Source organism: Meles meles, chromosome 7, assembly GCF_922984935.1.
Source record: "Meles meles chromosome 7, mMelMel3.1 paternal haplotype, whole genome shotgun sequence".
Taxonomy (NCBI): domain Eukaryota; kingdom Metazoa; phylum Chordata; class Mammalia; order Carnivora; family Mustelidae; genus Meles; species Meles meles.
Genome location: NC_060072.1, coordinates 136626850 through 136643359, shown reverse-complemented (window position 1 = coordinate 136643359; position 16510 = coordinate 136626850). Strand labels below are relative to the sequence as shown.

General features: G+C 39.2%; 1 protein-coding gene across 3 annotated transcripts in view; it reads left to right on the top strand.

Annotated features, from left to right (window-relative positions):
- MKX (mohawk homeobox) overlaps positions 1-16510 on the top strand; it is a 66488-nt gene that overhangs the window by 29627 nt on the left and 20351 nt on the right. The window contains exon 6 of one of the 3 annotated variants that reach the window (XM_046012773.1): positions 3193-3254. The exons of the other annotated variants lie outside the window; for them this stretch is intronic. Coding sequence (XP_045868729.1) covers positions 3193-3215 — 23 coding nt within the window. The 3' untranslated portion in view covers positions 3216-3254. Of the gene's footprint in view, positions 1-3192; positions 3255-16510 lie in introns of those variants that run through there. 3 annotated transcript variants of the gene reach the window in all.

Sequence of the window (16510 nt, the reverse complement as noted above, 5' to 3'; positions counted from 1 at the left end):
TTCTGCCTATTCCAGCAGAGATCTCTTGGGGGATTTAGATAAGGTTTTACCCATTCAATCTCAAAAGTTTAGAAAATAAGCATTATCATTAGTGTGATCTTTTAATTATAAAGTATAAAAAATATATTGCTTTGATATGGATAGGCTTTAAACTGGGAAATCAAATCTTGTCTAAATAAATTAGATGACATTTGCATAATTAGTTACATATGAGCACAAAATCACACATTATATATTCTCTTTATACATTTGGTTAGTCTTGCTTTCCTTAACGATATACATTCTGTCTCATAACACGAGGCTGGCATTTTTTAAGAGATTTTATTTATTTATTTTGAGAGAAAGAGAGAATGCAAGCTGGAGGAGAGCAGAGAAAGAGAGAGAGAGAGACTCCTAAGCAGACGCCCTGAGATCATGCCCTGAGCCAAAACCGCAAGTTGAACATTCATCTACCAGCCATCTGAGTGCCCTGAAGCTGGCATTTTAACACGCAGGCAATCATCAGAGAACTGACAAGTTATTTCTAATGTAGATTCCTAGATGGTTCGCTGTGGGATGATGAACACTCGCCACACGTAGAAACAACGGCTGCCATATATTGAACACTTACTGCATGCCTGGCACTGTGCTTTACCCTCACATGCTAATTTATCTAGCGCCTGCAATAACTCCGTGCTGTTCTTACTGCCCTTCTTTGGAGGATGAGAGGACAGAGGTCTGTCGCATTTGCCCACATAAGCTGTCATGTTGCAGAGCCAGGATTCAAGCTCGGATCTGTTTGACTCTAAAACCTTGCTCTGGACCACTATCTTTTACTTTTTCCCAAACGTGGGAAAAGTTACAAAGATGGTAGTTTATCTTTGAGAGATCCTCCCACCTCCTTTTCTAAGCTTTCTTCTCCCTCCTAGCTTCTAAGGAGCCTGTGTCCTGGTACTGTGCTCAGTCCACCACCTGTCTACCCCTTCAGTCTTCCGGAGTTAATGGTTCTCGGTCTGGAGCTGCCGGCCTTTATCTCAGGACAGCTGGTACCTGTGAGAGGACAAAAGCAGCGTGGTCAAGATAGTTTAGGGCACATTAATGGCTGTAATAGTAGCTGGTGATTATTGAGCATTTATCAAGTGCCCGGCATTCTGTCAAATACTTAACACTCACTTTCTTACTTAATCCTCATAACAACCCCACGAGGCAGGTACCATTATCATCCCCATTTCCCACACGGTATTTTGAAAGCAGAACTTGCAAGTCTGTAAGTGACTGAATCTGTGAGAATATGAAAGGAGCCTCCTTGGCTACTCTGGGCCAACCTAATCGTTTCCCCATTCCAGAAGATTGTTCTCAGCCTTGTGACTCCTCCATCTTTGATTACAACCCTCAGTCCGGAATTTATATTTCATCACTTCCTTTGTCGTAATGCAGGCTCTTTCTTTCAGAGTCCCAGTAAGAGCACTCAAGGCTGGAGATGATGCCATTAGGACAGAGCTTTCTCTGTAGGACAGGCAATGACACACAAGCCATAGACTTCAGGAGGAAGCATAGAGCATCTCTGTAGGGAGAAGGAATCCAGGGGCACAACAGTGGCCAGAGGGAGGCAGGCATGTGCCTGAAGCAATCTTTCTGACAATTGTGGAGTCCAAACATGGGGACAGCATAGATAAAGCAGCCGCACGGAACAAGGGTGGTGAGCCCCTTTGTTAGGGAGAGCTGTTCCCTTGGAAGGGGCAGCAAATCTACAGAGACAAAAAGCAGGACTACAGTGAGATTCCTTCCTGTAGCATCCTCAGCAGCCCCAGAGCACTGAGGGCCGGCCAGGAGCCGGCATTTCCTGGAGCCTGAGTCTAAGGCTTCTTGCACAGCCTCCGCTAGTGTATTTGACTTCAGGCTTCTGCTTCAAGCCACTCTGTAGACATCCACAGGAAACACGGTCGTGCCTTGAATTGCAGAAGAGATACATTCCACGAACATTAGATTTAAATTGAATCAAGTTTTAATGACAGTGTAGGCACTTGATGTCTTCAAATACCCCTGCATTGAATCTTTTGGTTATGTGAACAATATAACTCAACTTCTGTGTTTCATAAGTATATATTCTAAGATATTGGTTTGGTTTTTTTTTTTTATATTACGATTAAACAACAGTATTAACTGCCTTTTATTAGGCCTGTCATTGTGTCAGCAGTAATGCCTATTAAAGCATTGCATCCTGGTCATAAAATGTAACAGAAATTACCGGAAAATATCATACCGAATGGATGAACTGTGACTATCATAGTTTTAAAACCACAAAAATGTGTCTTTATATGTGAGTGTATGCTCTCCATTTTTTGATCTTCCTATATTAATGAAGATTGTTACTTTAGGGGAAGAATTAATTTCTTTTTTTATTTTAAGTGCTTTCTCCAAAAGTTGGACTCAATAGCATTCCTTAAAAAAAAAAAAAAAAAAGCCTCACTTTTAATCTATAATTAAAGCCAAAGTTTTCTTTTAATTTTAAAAGCTTGTCCTTGAACTAAAATAACATGGAACATTTTAAAACATGGCTCCAAGCTGCTGTAGATACATTTTATTTAAACCACAGAGACTACAGTTGGATTTCTCAGTGCCAGACAGACTACAAATTGTAACTGTAGCAGAAGCGACTGTGAATTTCTGGATGTTGTAGTACCAGCAAGACTCGTGGTTTTTTTGGAGCTGTTCCCCCCTCTTTGGGCTCTACTCATGAATGACTTAATCCTTGTGTTAAGATCAAATGTCATGCCCATTGCCATGCATAGAAGCAGGCTAAGTCCCTTCCCGCCCCCGCCGCCACAGGTTTGACTTGCTCACCTGCAGAGGAGCAAGGCAGTAGGTAGGAAGAATCACAAAACAGAAGCTGTACAGTGAGACTAGAACACAGTGAGCCTCCAAAAGTTGGATGGCCGATAAAAATATCCTTTAAAGCAGAATGTCATTGTTTATTATGGCAAGAAAAGGGGATAATATCCATGATTGAATTGCAAAAATATTTTTACTAAGGTCATTTTTGTACTTACTATTCTGGTATTAGGTTAGCAAGTCTAATGCCAGATTAGATCTAATAATACATTGTGTTGCTCTACGTACTTTAGAAAGTCCATGAACAGCTGTTATTTTATTTGATCGTCATTACAACTCTAGGAGGTAAAAATAAGGATAATTATTCCTGCTTTCTCGCAGGGCAGGAGGGAGTGACCCACTGATGTACAGCTACTTAACGGCTGAGCCAGAAAGAGAAGTTGAATCTCTCAGCTCCCTCGTTCAGGCTTTTTCCACTCGATTTTACGGTGTTTTCCATCCTGGTTAAGTATACTCAAAATAAAAAAATCATTTATGGAGTAGAACTCTCCAAAACAGTGACTCTTAACTTATTTGGAGCTGTTCCTCCTTTTGTACATGGGCTGCTTTGAAAACTGGGTAAAAAGCTTCGGATCCCTGTCCAGAGGCACAGGCATCCATTCTCCCCACCCCACGCTTTAGTGTAACCCAGATGGCAGAAGGGGTATCTTTGATTCTTCAGATCTAAGTAAGATTGTCTTGGACACTTTATTCATGCTGTGGAAGGTTGGACCCTTCTGAGGATTCCTGACTCTGCCTGAGGGTTCGGTCTTAAAAGCATATGTCACTGTGTACTTTCAAAAGTGCATTCAGCTTATGGGTTGCATTGCCATCTCACATATGTGGTCCCTGGTCTGCATCACATTGATTCAGATATGACATGATTCCCTCCTCAGATGCCAGCGTGTCCTTCCACTCAGAAGATGCAGACGTGTAGTAGCCTATGGAAAATTTGGAGGGGCCAGAGGAGGGCCTTAGATCATAGCAGTTCACATAGCTTCATGGGGAACACTATTTTTCTCTGTTCTTATGTGTCTTTTAGACATCCCACGTGGGACTCTTCCTGCGATGCCTGACATGGCCCCCAGACTCATAACATCTCACTAGTTCCATGTTTCCACCTTCCACCCTTTCTTATTCACCCCCTAATTCCCCAGTTGTCTCAAAATCTCCAAGTAGAATCCAGCTGTCTCTGGTGTCAGCTCCCAAAGTCTGCTCCAGACCTACCTTTGCATGCTCAAACCCACCCACCAAGATGCTAAGCAAACCTATGGGGCCTTGTGGTTCATTACCTTCATTTTCCTTATAAGATACTTATGCTACTAAATGGCAACTTATTTTCTTCAGTTATATGTGTTTAAAATTTTAGGGGTTTCAGGGATTCCCTAAAACCCAACCATCATTCACCCTAGGTTTGGAGATAGTTCTGGAGTTTCTAGTCTTCTTGGGACTGTGAATTTAGAACTTTCTTGGGGTTCTTCTTTGTTGGTGGCTAGGCACAATGTGCTCTCATAACCTCTGCAGGGCAGAATCTAGGCCAGGACAGCTGGTGTGGAGATCATTTCTGGGCTGAGGAGCCCATGAGGATTTGCCCATTCCATCTTCCTGGCCAGTCTGGAAACTGAGGGTCACATTGAAGCTTCTGGGGAAAAAGACAACAAATCAATTAATCTAACAGAAAACACTTCCGGGGCACCTGGGTGGCTCAGTGGATTAAGCTGCTGCCTTCGGCTCAGGTCATGATCTCAGGGTCCTGGGATCGAGCCCCGCATTGGGCTCTCTGCTCCACGGGGAGCCTGCTTCCTCCTCTCTCTCTGCCTGCCTCTCTGCCTACTTGTGATCTCTCTCTCTGTAAAATAAATAAAATCTTTAAAAAAAAAAAAAAAACTTCCACTCATGTTTATGTGTTATTAAGAAAATGATACATGTATTATTGGAAAAAGTGAAGAACATGATACAGGAATAGAAATTGGTATAAAAAAGTGGATAGTAATTTTAGCAAAAGAGTTAATTAGGTAATTTCTTCCATTTGATTTAAATTTGCAACTACATTATTCTGAGAGATAGATAGGTGATAAAGTTTCCCTCCTTGGTGATGGTCTGTGATTTCAAAGCACTGCTGCTTTCATTCTATTTCCATTCCCAGGGCATTCTAGCATGTAGAGTTTGGTTCTTACCAGTGATTGAGCAGGACAAAAAGATTTTCCTCTCACTTGAAAGCAGTGACATGGTTGGGCTATAGTTTATCATATTTCTGAAGGAAGCCTCCCATCCAGTCCCATTATATGACCTAGAAATAGCCCTTGTAAACAGTGGTAAGACCCGGCAGAGGTATGGAGTTAGGGATAGACCAGAAATGTCATTATAACTCCTAGAGTTCTGAAGTTGTATTGAAGCAGTAGAAATCCTCAAAGTGGAGATTGGGCCCTGTCCATGCTTCCCTCCAGCACTGGAGTTCCTTCTGTGGTCCCTGGTCCTTAGCTCACTCTGATTTATCAACCAGAGGAAGGCTAGGAGGATATTAAATCAAAGGAGCAACTTTAGACACATTTTGCCTTCTTTAACCCGCTCATCATGATTAGATTGTTCTTTTTAAGTCCTTTCTGTCATCATAAAAAGACTCAGCCAGGGTCAAAAGTAACTTCACTCACCTCTCTTTCAACCACTGATCATTTAAACTTAGGCACTTGGGTAAATTATATATAAATTTGTTTCCTAGGAAGGAAGGACTGTTTTAATATTTGACTATGGATGAGATAGTTCTGTCTTGGTAAAGAGCTAGAGAATCTGACTTTAAGAGAGAATCATCTAGAAAGAGAAATAATAACTATGATAACATGCCAGGTGTAAGAAATAATGATATCAGAAATAGAGAAATGTGTAATAGGAAAGAAAAACTAGAGGAGAAACATTAAAAAAAAGTCAACTTTGTAGTAATGTGGGAAAAAGAACATTTGAAAGATTATTTGGATTGAGAAAGGAGAGCTAGAGAAAGAAAGGAAAATCAGAATAGAATAGAGGAACGACTCTTACTTCCAGATCTTACTCTCAGATCGGGGTTTGCACACTAAAGGATAAGAGAATTAAAAAACAAAACAAAACAGGGATTATTAACAAGTTAGGCCTGAATGGGCTCTTGAAGGAATTTATGGATTCTGTATTGAGTAGTAAGGGGTGAGTCTTTAAGCTGGCATTTTTATTTATTGAGTACTGTGGGACTTATGTGTAAGCTTTTTGTAAGCCTCAGTCTTCTCCCAGTGTCCCATAAATAAGATAAAAAGGTACTGTTAAGGGAGAAAAACTGTGTCAAAGTGTGTACGGATTCAGCAACATCAAGGATTCTTTCCTTCTCGTGCTAATGCAGAAACTGGAGATGAGCTGGTAAAAAGGGGAAATGGTCATCGTGAGGGAGGGATTAGTAGTGAATCTGGAATGAGAGTTTTCTGTAACCAGAGATTAAGGAGGGAAAACAAAATGACGTGGCCACAGTCACACCTTGTCTTATCTTCACTTTTTCATTGTAGTCGTTCTTGAAGTTTCTGCTTTCACAGGAATGCTATGGGAAACTATGGATATTTTCAGTACTTTCACAGCTTCTTCAGAATTCTCTACATCACTGTGAGAGTTAAGGAATGGCTCATAGAGAGGTCATGTGAGCGTTTTATCTAGAGCCACTCAGAACTGTGCCTTCCAATATGGTAGCCTCTAGTCCCATAAGGTCACTGAACACTGAAAATGCGATTAGTCTCAATTGAGATGTGTTTAAATGTGTGGGGGGAAAAGTATGGAAAATATATTGTCAATTTTTATATTGATTAGATGTTGAAATGATAATATTTTTGGCTATATTGAGATAAAGAAAATATTTTATTAAAATAATTTCATTTGGAGGCACCTGGGTAGCTCAGTGGGCTAAAGCCTCTGCCTTCGGCTCAGGTCATGATCCCAGGGTCCTGGTATCAAGCCCCACATCAGGCTCTCTGCTCGGCAGGGAGCCTGTTTCCCCTGCCCTCTCTCTGCCTGCCTCTCTGCCTACTTGTGATCTCTATCAAATAAATAAATAAAATCTTTTAAAAAATAAAATAAAATAGGGCACCTAGGTGGCTCAGTCAGTTAAGCGTCTGACTCTTGATTTCAGCTCAGGTCATGATCTCAGCATCTTGAGATGGATCCAGCCCAATGTCTGGCTCCCCAATGGGTGTGAAGCCTTGCTTGGGATTCTCTCTCCCTTTCCTTCTGCACTTCCCCTGACCCCACCCCACTTGCATGCACACACTCTCTCAAAAATTATATATATATATATATATATACACACACACACATACATACATATATGTATATGTATATATAATCTTATCTTTTACTTTTTACTTTCTTAATTGTGTCTACTAGAAAATTTAAAATCGCTTACATGGTTTGCATCTGTGGCTCACATTGTGATTCTTTTGGACGAGAGTGCCTTAGTGGTGGTAGTAAGAGACAAGTTAGGGAAAGAGCTTCTTATTACAACGTGCTAATGTCAAGGAAGAGGCATCAGGGAGAAGGAAGTCAAAGTTCTGTTCAGCTAAAAACTGACTAATATTCCCTCCGTCCCATTCTGGAAGAGCAATGAATCCTACTCTTAAGGAAACCCTGCCATCTTCATGGTGCTTCATGCTTATGGCATAGAGCCACATCTGTATCAGCTCATCTTTGTTTTGTTATTGTCACCAGAGCTGCCAGGAATCAGTGTGAAGGAAAGAACTAGTTGGTTGCCCTCATTAGGGTACAACTTCCTTAAAATACAGATTCTGAAGGTGCAAACATTCATCCCCACGCCCAAAAGCTGGTCTGTAGTTGATTTTGTGTGTGCATTAAGGTATAAAGAAAATGCATAGATGATTGAATTACTAAATAAATGAGTGGTGCACAAGAAAAATATAGGTCCAGGAAAAGGATCAAAGACCTTGCCATGGTCAGTGGGCCAAATCAGAGAAAAAGCATGTGAAGTTGGAAGCAAAGTTTTTTTCTATAACAAAGTGTGCACAGGGGTCCCTATCTTTATAGCCAACCTGTTTTCTAAGTGGTTGGTGTACATGCCATCCCAGCTGTTAAATACTTTAATACCCTCTGGTTGGAAGAGTTAGGTTAAAAAAATTCTTTAAATCAATGAAGAGAGTTAGTTTCCCTCTTCATGCATAGATTGTAGGAGAAAATTATTTAGAAAATTTGCAAAAGTTAGCATTATCCACTTTTCCATTTCTTCTAAGGGTACAAATTTGGCCTTGGTTTATTGCTGCTTATTTTTGATAGAATAATACACAGGCCAGTTTGACTTAATCTGCACGTGTATGACATGAGTCACTGTGCTTTCAAATAGAATTGTTGGGGCGCCTGGGTGACTCAGTGGGTTAAAAGCCTCTGCTTTCGGCTCGGGTCATGATCCCAGGGTCCTGGGATCGAGCCCCGCATTGGGCTCTCTGCTCAGCGGGGAGCCTGCTTCCTCCTCTCTCTCTCTGCCTCTCTGCCTACTTGTGATCTCTGTCTGTCAAATAAATAAATAAAATCTTTAAAAAAAAATAGACTGTAAACTTCCATTTAGAAAAGCAGAGTTTTGTTTGTTTTTTTTTTAAATTAACATAGAATGTATTATTTGTTTCGGGATATGGTACAGGTCTGTGTATCTTCAGTCTTACACAATTCACAGCATTCACCATAGCACGTACCCTCCCCAATGTTCATTTTTTTCTTAATACATTTCTTTTGAAATTTCAAGTGTACTAACTAGAGGAACATTTTAGGGTAGGGCCGGAAGAAAGTTCTATTTTATCTTTCATTGTCTTTGAGATTCAAAATGTAGTTAGTTTTGCAGAATTAGCCCCTATTTAATGCCAATGGATGCCAAATACTGTGGCAAGTAATTGTCAGAGAGGGCAGACGAACAGTGGTGTGGAAGCAGAGAAGATGAGCCTCAAAATGGTCGAATTTGTATGTTTCTTTTACTTCTCTTCATAACATGCTGGGTTCCTGCATGTTCGTGTTGCCTCTCCAGCCCCCAGGACCAGGTCTTTGGTATCAAGGCCTGCCTTCTTGAAGAAATACCTCACATCCACTACTTTTTCTTTGGTTCCCTTTCTGAGGACCAACTCCCCTCAGTGGCACAATTCCGAGGACCCATGGAAATACTTCCATCTTAATTTCTTTTAAAATCGAAAAAAAAAATGAACATAATAGCAGTGAATAAATAGCAAACAGGGATTATGTACACCTATACGTTGATGTAGTCATAAAATGTAATTTTAACATTTTTTAATGTAGGAAAGAGTGTGCAAAGACAGAAGTACCTAGAGTACACAGAAGTCATAATGCAGCCCTCAGCCTACTATTTATTTTCCTCGGGTCCTTCTTTCTGCTTTCCAGCATGACTACTATTTTGTAATCTGACGGTCTAGCCTCCTAATAACATAAAATGTTCTATCGTGATAAATTACTCTCTCTTCTTCAGTAGTGAGTCTGTTAACATAATCATCGAGAATTCTTTCTGCGATGAATCAGAGCTAAAACAATGAACATGGCAGACAGCATATTGTGGGAGACAAGCACTGAATAAAGTATGCCAAATACTACGAAGAAATACAGGGTCCTATAGATATGTAACAGAGGAATACCATCTAAGTACACATTTTTAAATATTTAACTTTTTTTTTAAATATTTAACTTTTAATGTATCCCTACAGAGAGTCCTTAATATTTAAAAGCAAATGCATATGTACATTATTATTTTCCTAATTTTACGTAAAAGTTAGACTATTCAACTCAACAACAACAACAAAAAAACTCAATTAAAAATGGGCAAAGGACTTAAATAGATACTTCTCCATAGAAGATACACAAATGGCCGTTAAACACATGTACAGTTGCTCAACGTTATTAATCATTAGAGAAATGCAAATCAAAACCAGAATGAGATACTGCTTCACACCCATTTAGATGGCTATTAAAAAAAAAAAGAAAAGAAAAGAAATTAACAAGCGTTGGCAAAGATGTGGAAAAATTGGAACCCTTGAATACTGCGCGTAGGGATATAAAATAGTCCAGCCTCTATAGCAAACAGTATGCTAGTTCCTCAGAAAAGCAAAAATAGAATTACCATATGATTCAGCAATTTCACTCCTGGATATATATGCAAAAGAACTGAAAACAGGGACTGAAGCAGCTGTTTGTAACGCCCACATTCATAGCAGCATTGTTCGCAATGGCCAAAAGTTGGAAACAACCCAGTGCCTGCTGACAAATGAGCGGATAAAGAAAATGTGGTATATACATGTAACGGAATAGTATTCAGCCTTAAAAAGGAAGGAAACTCTGACACACACTACAAAATGCATGAACCTTGAACACATTATTTTAAGTGAAATGAGACAATCACAAAATTTCATTCTCTGTGTGTGTATATATATTCATATTCTTTTTGCTATGGGACTCTCTTGTAGACAATGTTATTAAGTTGAGGAACATTTTATGAAGTAGAGAGATCCTTGTGAATAACAAATATTTTGTCCCGATTAACTATGTATATTCTTATTTTCTTTTTGATTTATTTCCCCATGTAGTCTTTTAAAAAACTGTAATTATGTTTAATATTTTTTCTCTGTATGGCTTCTAGATTTTAAGTGATAGAACCCCCTTACTTCACAACTATAAAAAGGGTGTCACAAGTTTTCTTCTGATATTTCTGTGGGTCTCAATTTTTACCTTAAATCTTTTCCCTATTTGGAAAGCATTTGAGTTTGACATATGGTATCATATTATGTGAAAAAAATATTCAGGTTTTTTTGTCCATATAGCTACTCCGTTATCCTAATGCCATTTAGCATCAGTTGGTCTTTCTCCTTCCCTGGTGGAAATATACCACATTTTAAACTGAGCCTATCTTATCTCTCTATTCTCTACTGACTCCATCTTGTTACAGTCCCACACTGTTTTAATTAGTGAGCCTTTAGAATATATTTAATATCTGGCTGTGTTTATTCTCATTCTTCTTTTTTCATACTTTTTCTAGCTATTACTGCTTGATTATTTTTCCATATTAATTTTGTTTCTTTTAGTAAGAAACCATTTTGTTAGTTTTATTGGAATTGTGTTATGTTTACAAATTAATTACAGAAAAATGGTATTTTTAGGTTGTAGAATCATCTTATACAAAAACTTGGTATGTCTGTCTATGTCTTCATTGTGGCCGTTAGTAGGGTTCTAAAATGTTTTAAATAGGTCTTAAATATTTCTTGTTAAATTTATTCGTAGGTATTTTATCTTTTTGCTGTTTTATTTCTGTAAGTAGAATCCTTTCTTCCATCACATTTTTCTAACTGGTTGTTGTTTTTTATATGAGAATGCCATTGATTTCTGTATGTTAATGTTATACTCTGCTACCACCATAAATTAGCTTATTATGGGCAGTTTGTTAGTTGACTTCCTTGTGTTTTCTAGTAATACAATTACATGACATGCAAACGTTGATGGTTTTACCTCCTGCTGAAATTTTTGCCATGAGTTCTTTCCCTGGCTTATTGCATTGACTTGCACCTCCACATACAGTGTGAAATAATAGTGATGATGGTGCACATTCTTATCTTGCTTCTGACCTTTATGGCAACACTTCAGTTCTTTCCCATTATGCATGATGCTGGCTTTTGGTTTTCAATCCATGCCTTTATTATAGCTTTAGACTTTGAAGATCTGGGTTCTGGTATTTTTTTTTTCTCTACCACTAACTAACTGAAAAACGTTAGATAAGTCATCTAACTTCTCTGATTTATTTCCGGATCTGTCAAATGAGGGAAAGAAAATCACGTCCCTCCCAGCGCTGTTGCTAATGGTCGTGAAAGCAGGTGGCAAGCTGTGCAATGCGCATGTCCCTTGTTATTCCTGTTTCCTCCTGTTCAGAATGCTTCCCTCCGCAACTCTTTTCGGAATTATAAAACTGGATTTCCCTTTGTGGCTCCAAGCCTTTTCTGTAATTCCATTCACAACACAGTTTCTACATATATTCCAAGGTTGGAAAGAAAAAGTGCTTTTTGAACGATGAGCAAATTCCTTCGCTGACATTTAACCAAAATGTATTCCAAACCTGAAGCTTTTTGGAAGGCTAAGAAAATGTTGGTCACCTTCTTGTAAAAAAGTGAAATAAAAAATGTTTATGTACCTCAGCACTTCCTGACTGAGCTGGAATTGAGTGCACTGAGATGGTGTTATTTTGTGGTGTTTCAGTTCTGGGAAAAATGAAACCAAAAAATAGAGGAAATTTTTCAAGATTGTTGGTTGTGAAAGCTTTCCTTTTTTTTTTTTTCTTCCAACTTTGGTTAACATTGAGAAAGCCATGTAAGTTCAATTAACTACACATCTTCTGCAAACTAATTCCTGTCAAGTGATCTGCTAAATAACATTTTCCTCTGTGTTAAATTCTGTGTTTTAGAGCATGAACTCTGTGCCTGGAGATACTGATGGCTGTCATTCCTTTCTTAGACACAACATTGCCGCCTGAATAGCCCTCTCAGATAATTTGTGCATATAGGATTTCCTTATTCTTTTTTTTAAAATGAGCTTCTGTACTAATTTTTGTGCAGCGTTATGTTTTGGTCCAATCTAGTAAAATTGGCAAATCACTTTTCCTTCGTAAGAAATCCCCCAGCAAGCGGCTCTATAACTTAAAAGGGTTTTCATTACTTTAATATATCAACTGGCCCCACAGCCCCCATGCTCAGAAAGTAAACTGCATGGTAATCTGTGTCCCCCATGTTTTCTAACACCATTTACCTTCCTCTTTGAGGCAGCTCTCATAGGAACTCGGAATCAAGCTGTGAAAGTAATTTCTTTTGAGCAGCAACAGCCTTCCTCACTGGGCTCCCTTTTTCATCAGTGGCTTGGTTGTGTGGCTGGGCTTCAGAAGAGAATTTCATACTCCCTCATTTTCCTGGATTCAGTTCTGTGATGACACTTTTAATCTAAGGCATCTGCCCTTTCTAGAATGACCGCAAATGCAGTTTTGCATTGACAGCTAATGAGTTTGAGAAGTTCTTTATAGATCTGGGATACCAGCCCCTTGTCTGTAATGTCATTTGCAAATATCTTCTCCCATTCTGTGAGTCGCCTCTTCATTTCATTGACTGTTTCCTTTGCTGTGCCAAAGATTTTTATCTTGGTGAAGTCCAAAACTTGATTTTCACTTTTGTTTCCCCTGCCTTTGGAGACAGTCTTGAAAGAAGTTGCTGTGACCAGTGTCAAAGAGGTTACTGCCTATGTTCTCCTCTAGAATTTTGATGGTTTCCTGTCTCGCGTTGAGGTCTTTCATCCATTTTGAGTTTATCTTTGGGTATGGTGTAAGAGAATGGTCGAGTTTCATTCTTCTGTATATAGCTGTTCAATTTTCCCAGCACCTTTTATTGATGAGACTGTCGTTTTTCCAATGGGTTTTTTTTTTCCTGCTTTGTCAAAAATTATTTGACCATAGAGTCAAAAATCTGTATCTGGGCTCTCTATTCTTTTTTTTTTTTTAAGATTTTATTTATTTATTTGACAGAGAGAGAGATCACAAGTAGGCAGAGAGGCAGGCAGAGAGAGAGGGGGAAGCAGGCTCCCGGCAGAGCAGAGATGGGCTCTCTATTCTGTTCCATTGATCTATGTGTCTGTTTTTGTGCCAGTACCATGCTGTCTTGGGGATCACAGCTTTGTAATATAGCTTGAAGTCAGGCAATGTGATGGTCCCAGCTTTGCTTTTCCTCTTCAACATATCCTCGGTGACTCAGGGTCTTCTCTGGTTCCATACAAGTTTTGGGATTGTTTGTTCCAGCTCTTTGAAAAATGCCCTTGGTATTTTGATCAGGATGATGTTGAACATATAGATTGTTCTGGGCAGTATAGACATTTTAACAGTATTTATTCATCTGATGCATGAGCATGGAATGTTTTTCCATCTTTTTGTATCTTCTTCAATTTCTTTCATGAGTGTGGTTTTGCTTATTTAAGGAACATAAAGAATAGCACAGAAGACATTAGGAGAAGGATGGGAAAAATGAAATGGGGGGTGATCAGAGAGGAAGACGAACCATGAGAGACTATGGACTCCGAGAAACAAACAGGGTTTTAGAGGGGAGGGGTGGGGGGATGGGTGAGCCTGGTTATGGGTACTGAGGAGGGCACGATTTGCACGGAGCATGGGTGTTATGCACAAACAAGAATCATAGAATACTACGTCAAAAACTAATGACTAACATAACCTAATTTTAAAAAAAAAAAGCAAAAAATAAAAAATCACACCTGGGTGGCTCAGTCATTAAGTATCTGCCTTCAGCTCTAGTCATTATCCTGGGATCCTGGGATTGAGTCCTGCATTGGACTCCCTGCTCAGTGGGAAGCCTGCTTCCCTCTCTCCCACTCTTGCTACTTGTGTTCCTTCTCTTTCTGTGTCTCTCTCTGTCAAATAAATAAAAACAAAATCTTAAAAAAATAAAATGGGACACCTGGATGGTTCAGTGGGTTAAGTCTCTGCCTTTCAACTCAGGTCATGATCTCAGGGTCCAGGGATAGAGTCCTGCATCTGGGCTCTCTGCTCAGCAAGGAGCCTGCTCCCCCCGCCCCTGCCTGCCTCTCTACCTACTTGTGATCTCCCTCTCTCTGTCAAATAAATAAATAAAATCTTTAAAAATAATAATAATAATAATAAATAAAAGCTAATGAGGCCTACATGTATGCTCTTGCAGAGACTGGAATAAGCAGGATGTTAATCTCCAGCGTATGTTTTGGATTTGTTTGCTGACCTTAAAGGCATTCACATTTGAAAACATATATATATATATATATATATATATATATATATATATGCCTACAACCATCTTTCGTGAATCTCAAAGACAGTCAGAGAAAACAATGGGGGAATATGGCATAAGGTACACGGATGGATTCAGTTCTTAGAGGGAAGGGCTTCTGGAAGTCTTTGCTTATTGAATTTAAGCGGCAGTTGCTAGAACAGCAGCAGTGCCATCCTGTACGTTAGTCCACTCTCCGGAGTGCCTATCCAAGCAAATTTAGAAAATTAAAATAAAGGCCACCCTAGAAAGCATTAAATGAATCCGTCAAAGACTAACCCTTTTACAGACGTGCATGAACTGGCAAAGGGAGCTGGCAGGGCAGAACGTTCCTGGTTCCCTTGACAGACCACCGCCACCCCAAGTGCAGGGACCCGCCCCTACGTTAATTCAATAATAAAGCCAGACTCGGGGTTGAAAATATATTCACTTCCGTGGAGGAAAACCCTTCGTAGCTCTGTAAATGAAGCTGAGCAACCCAGAAAGTGACAGCATGTGTTCCCCTTGTCATTTTCCTCATTAGAGAACGTTCAGAAGACAGAATCCTCCTCCTCTCATTCACTACCGTGTTACCAGCTGTTAGCAAAGTGCAGTAAAGATCTGTTGATTGATTGGTTTATTGATTGATAGCTGGGGAATAGAATAAGTACTTCCACCTTTGAAACAATCTCCGTTTGGAGAGGAAAGTATGTATATCTTTTATTATGTAAATACAACAGCAAGCAAAGTAAATATGATGGGCCAGAATCAATTCTTAGGTAATCAGGAACAGACTGTATGCTGTGGAAATGGTTTACATTACTCCAAAAGCAAAATTTTGCATTTAATGTAAGATATGGTGGTAAAACATTGAGCTTTTGCTTTCTACCAATAGTGTAAACATTTCTCCAAGATGCAGTGTCTGGAAATAATTTAGTTAACTCTTATTTTTATATGCATGTTCTGTTCTCGAGACTTGTTGCAAAAATTGATGGAAAGTTATTTTCTTTAAGTGACACTTTGTTTACAGAAATTCCTTGAAATCTTGATGGTTATTGAAAAGACTGAAATAAATGTTGCCTCAAACTGCCTGTTGCAGAGCTACCCCACACCTCCCAAACCAGTACCATACTCTGTTAGTAAATCACCTAAAATCCGTAAAGGTCATGGAGACAGCTCCCTTTGCAAAATGAAATATTTATGTTTCATTCCCAAAAACATATTGTGGATCATTTTGGTGTTTTAAGTTGAAGGTACATAGTAAATTATTCCAAAATTATGGAGGCCAAATGTCATTCTCTCCAAAAGTTTGTGTAATATCTATTTATCTGTGGGCAGATGACTGCACAGCATAATCAGAGGCAGACTTTGTGATGTTACGTCTAAGTAAACACAGCTGAACATAAGCAAGTTGGACTACAGGGTTTTTTTGAGCTTTGCCAACAGCATATGACCTTGGAGAAGGCTGCTTTTTTTTTTTTTTAATACAATCTGCTTTCAGTGGAAAAAAAAGAATTCTTTTTGTTTTGCATTAACAAGTGATGATTAGAAGCTTGTTATGTTCTAATTTTTAGATGCCAGACGAAAGAACATCATGCATGCACCCAACAAAAAGCTACCTTGGCGGGGGCCGGGACGGGGGGGTTACCCCCGTCAGGGAGCTGGATATAAACAGCGAGGGTGGAAGCCAATTAAATGGTGCTTCTCTAAAAGAAAATCCTTTTGTGTTTATTTGTATTTTGTTCATTGTCCTTCTGCCATTTCAACAGATTAAAGTTGTGGTTCCAGATGCCACTAGAAAACAAATTTTATTGATTTATCCATTCTTTAAAAAGCAT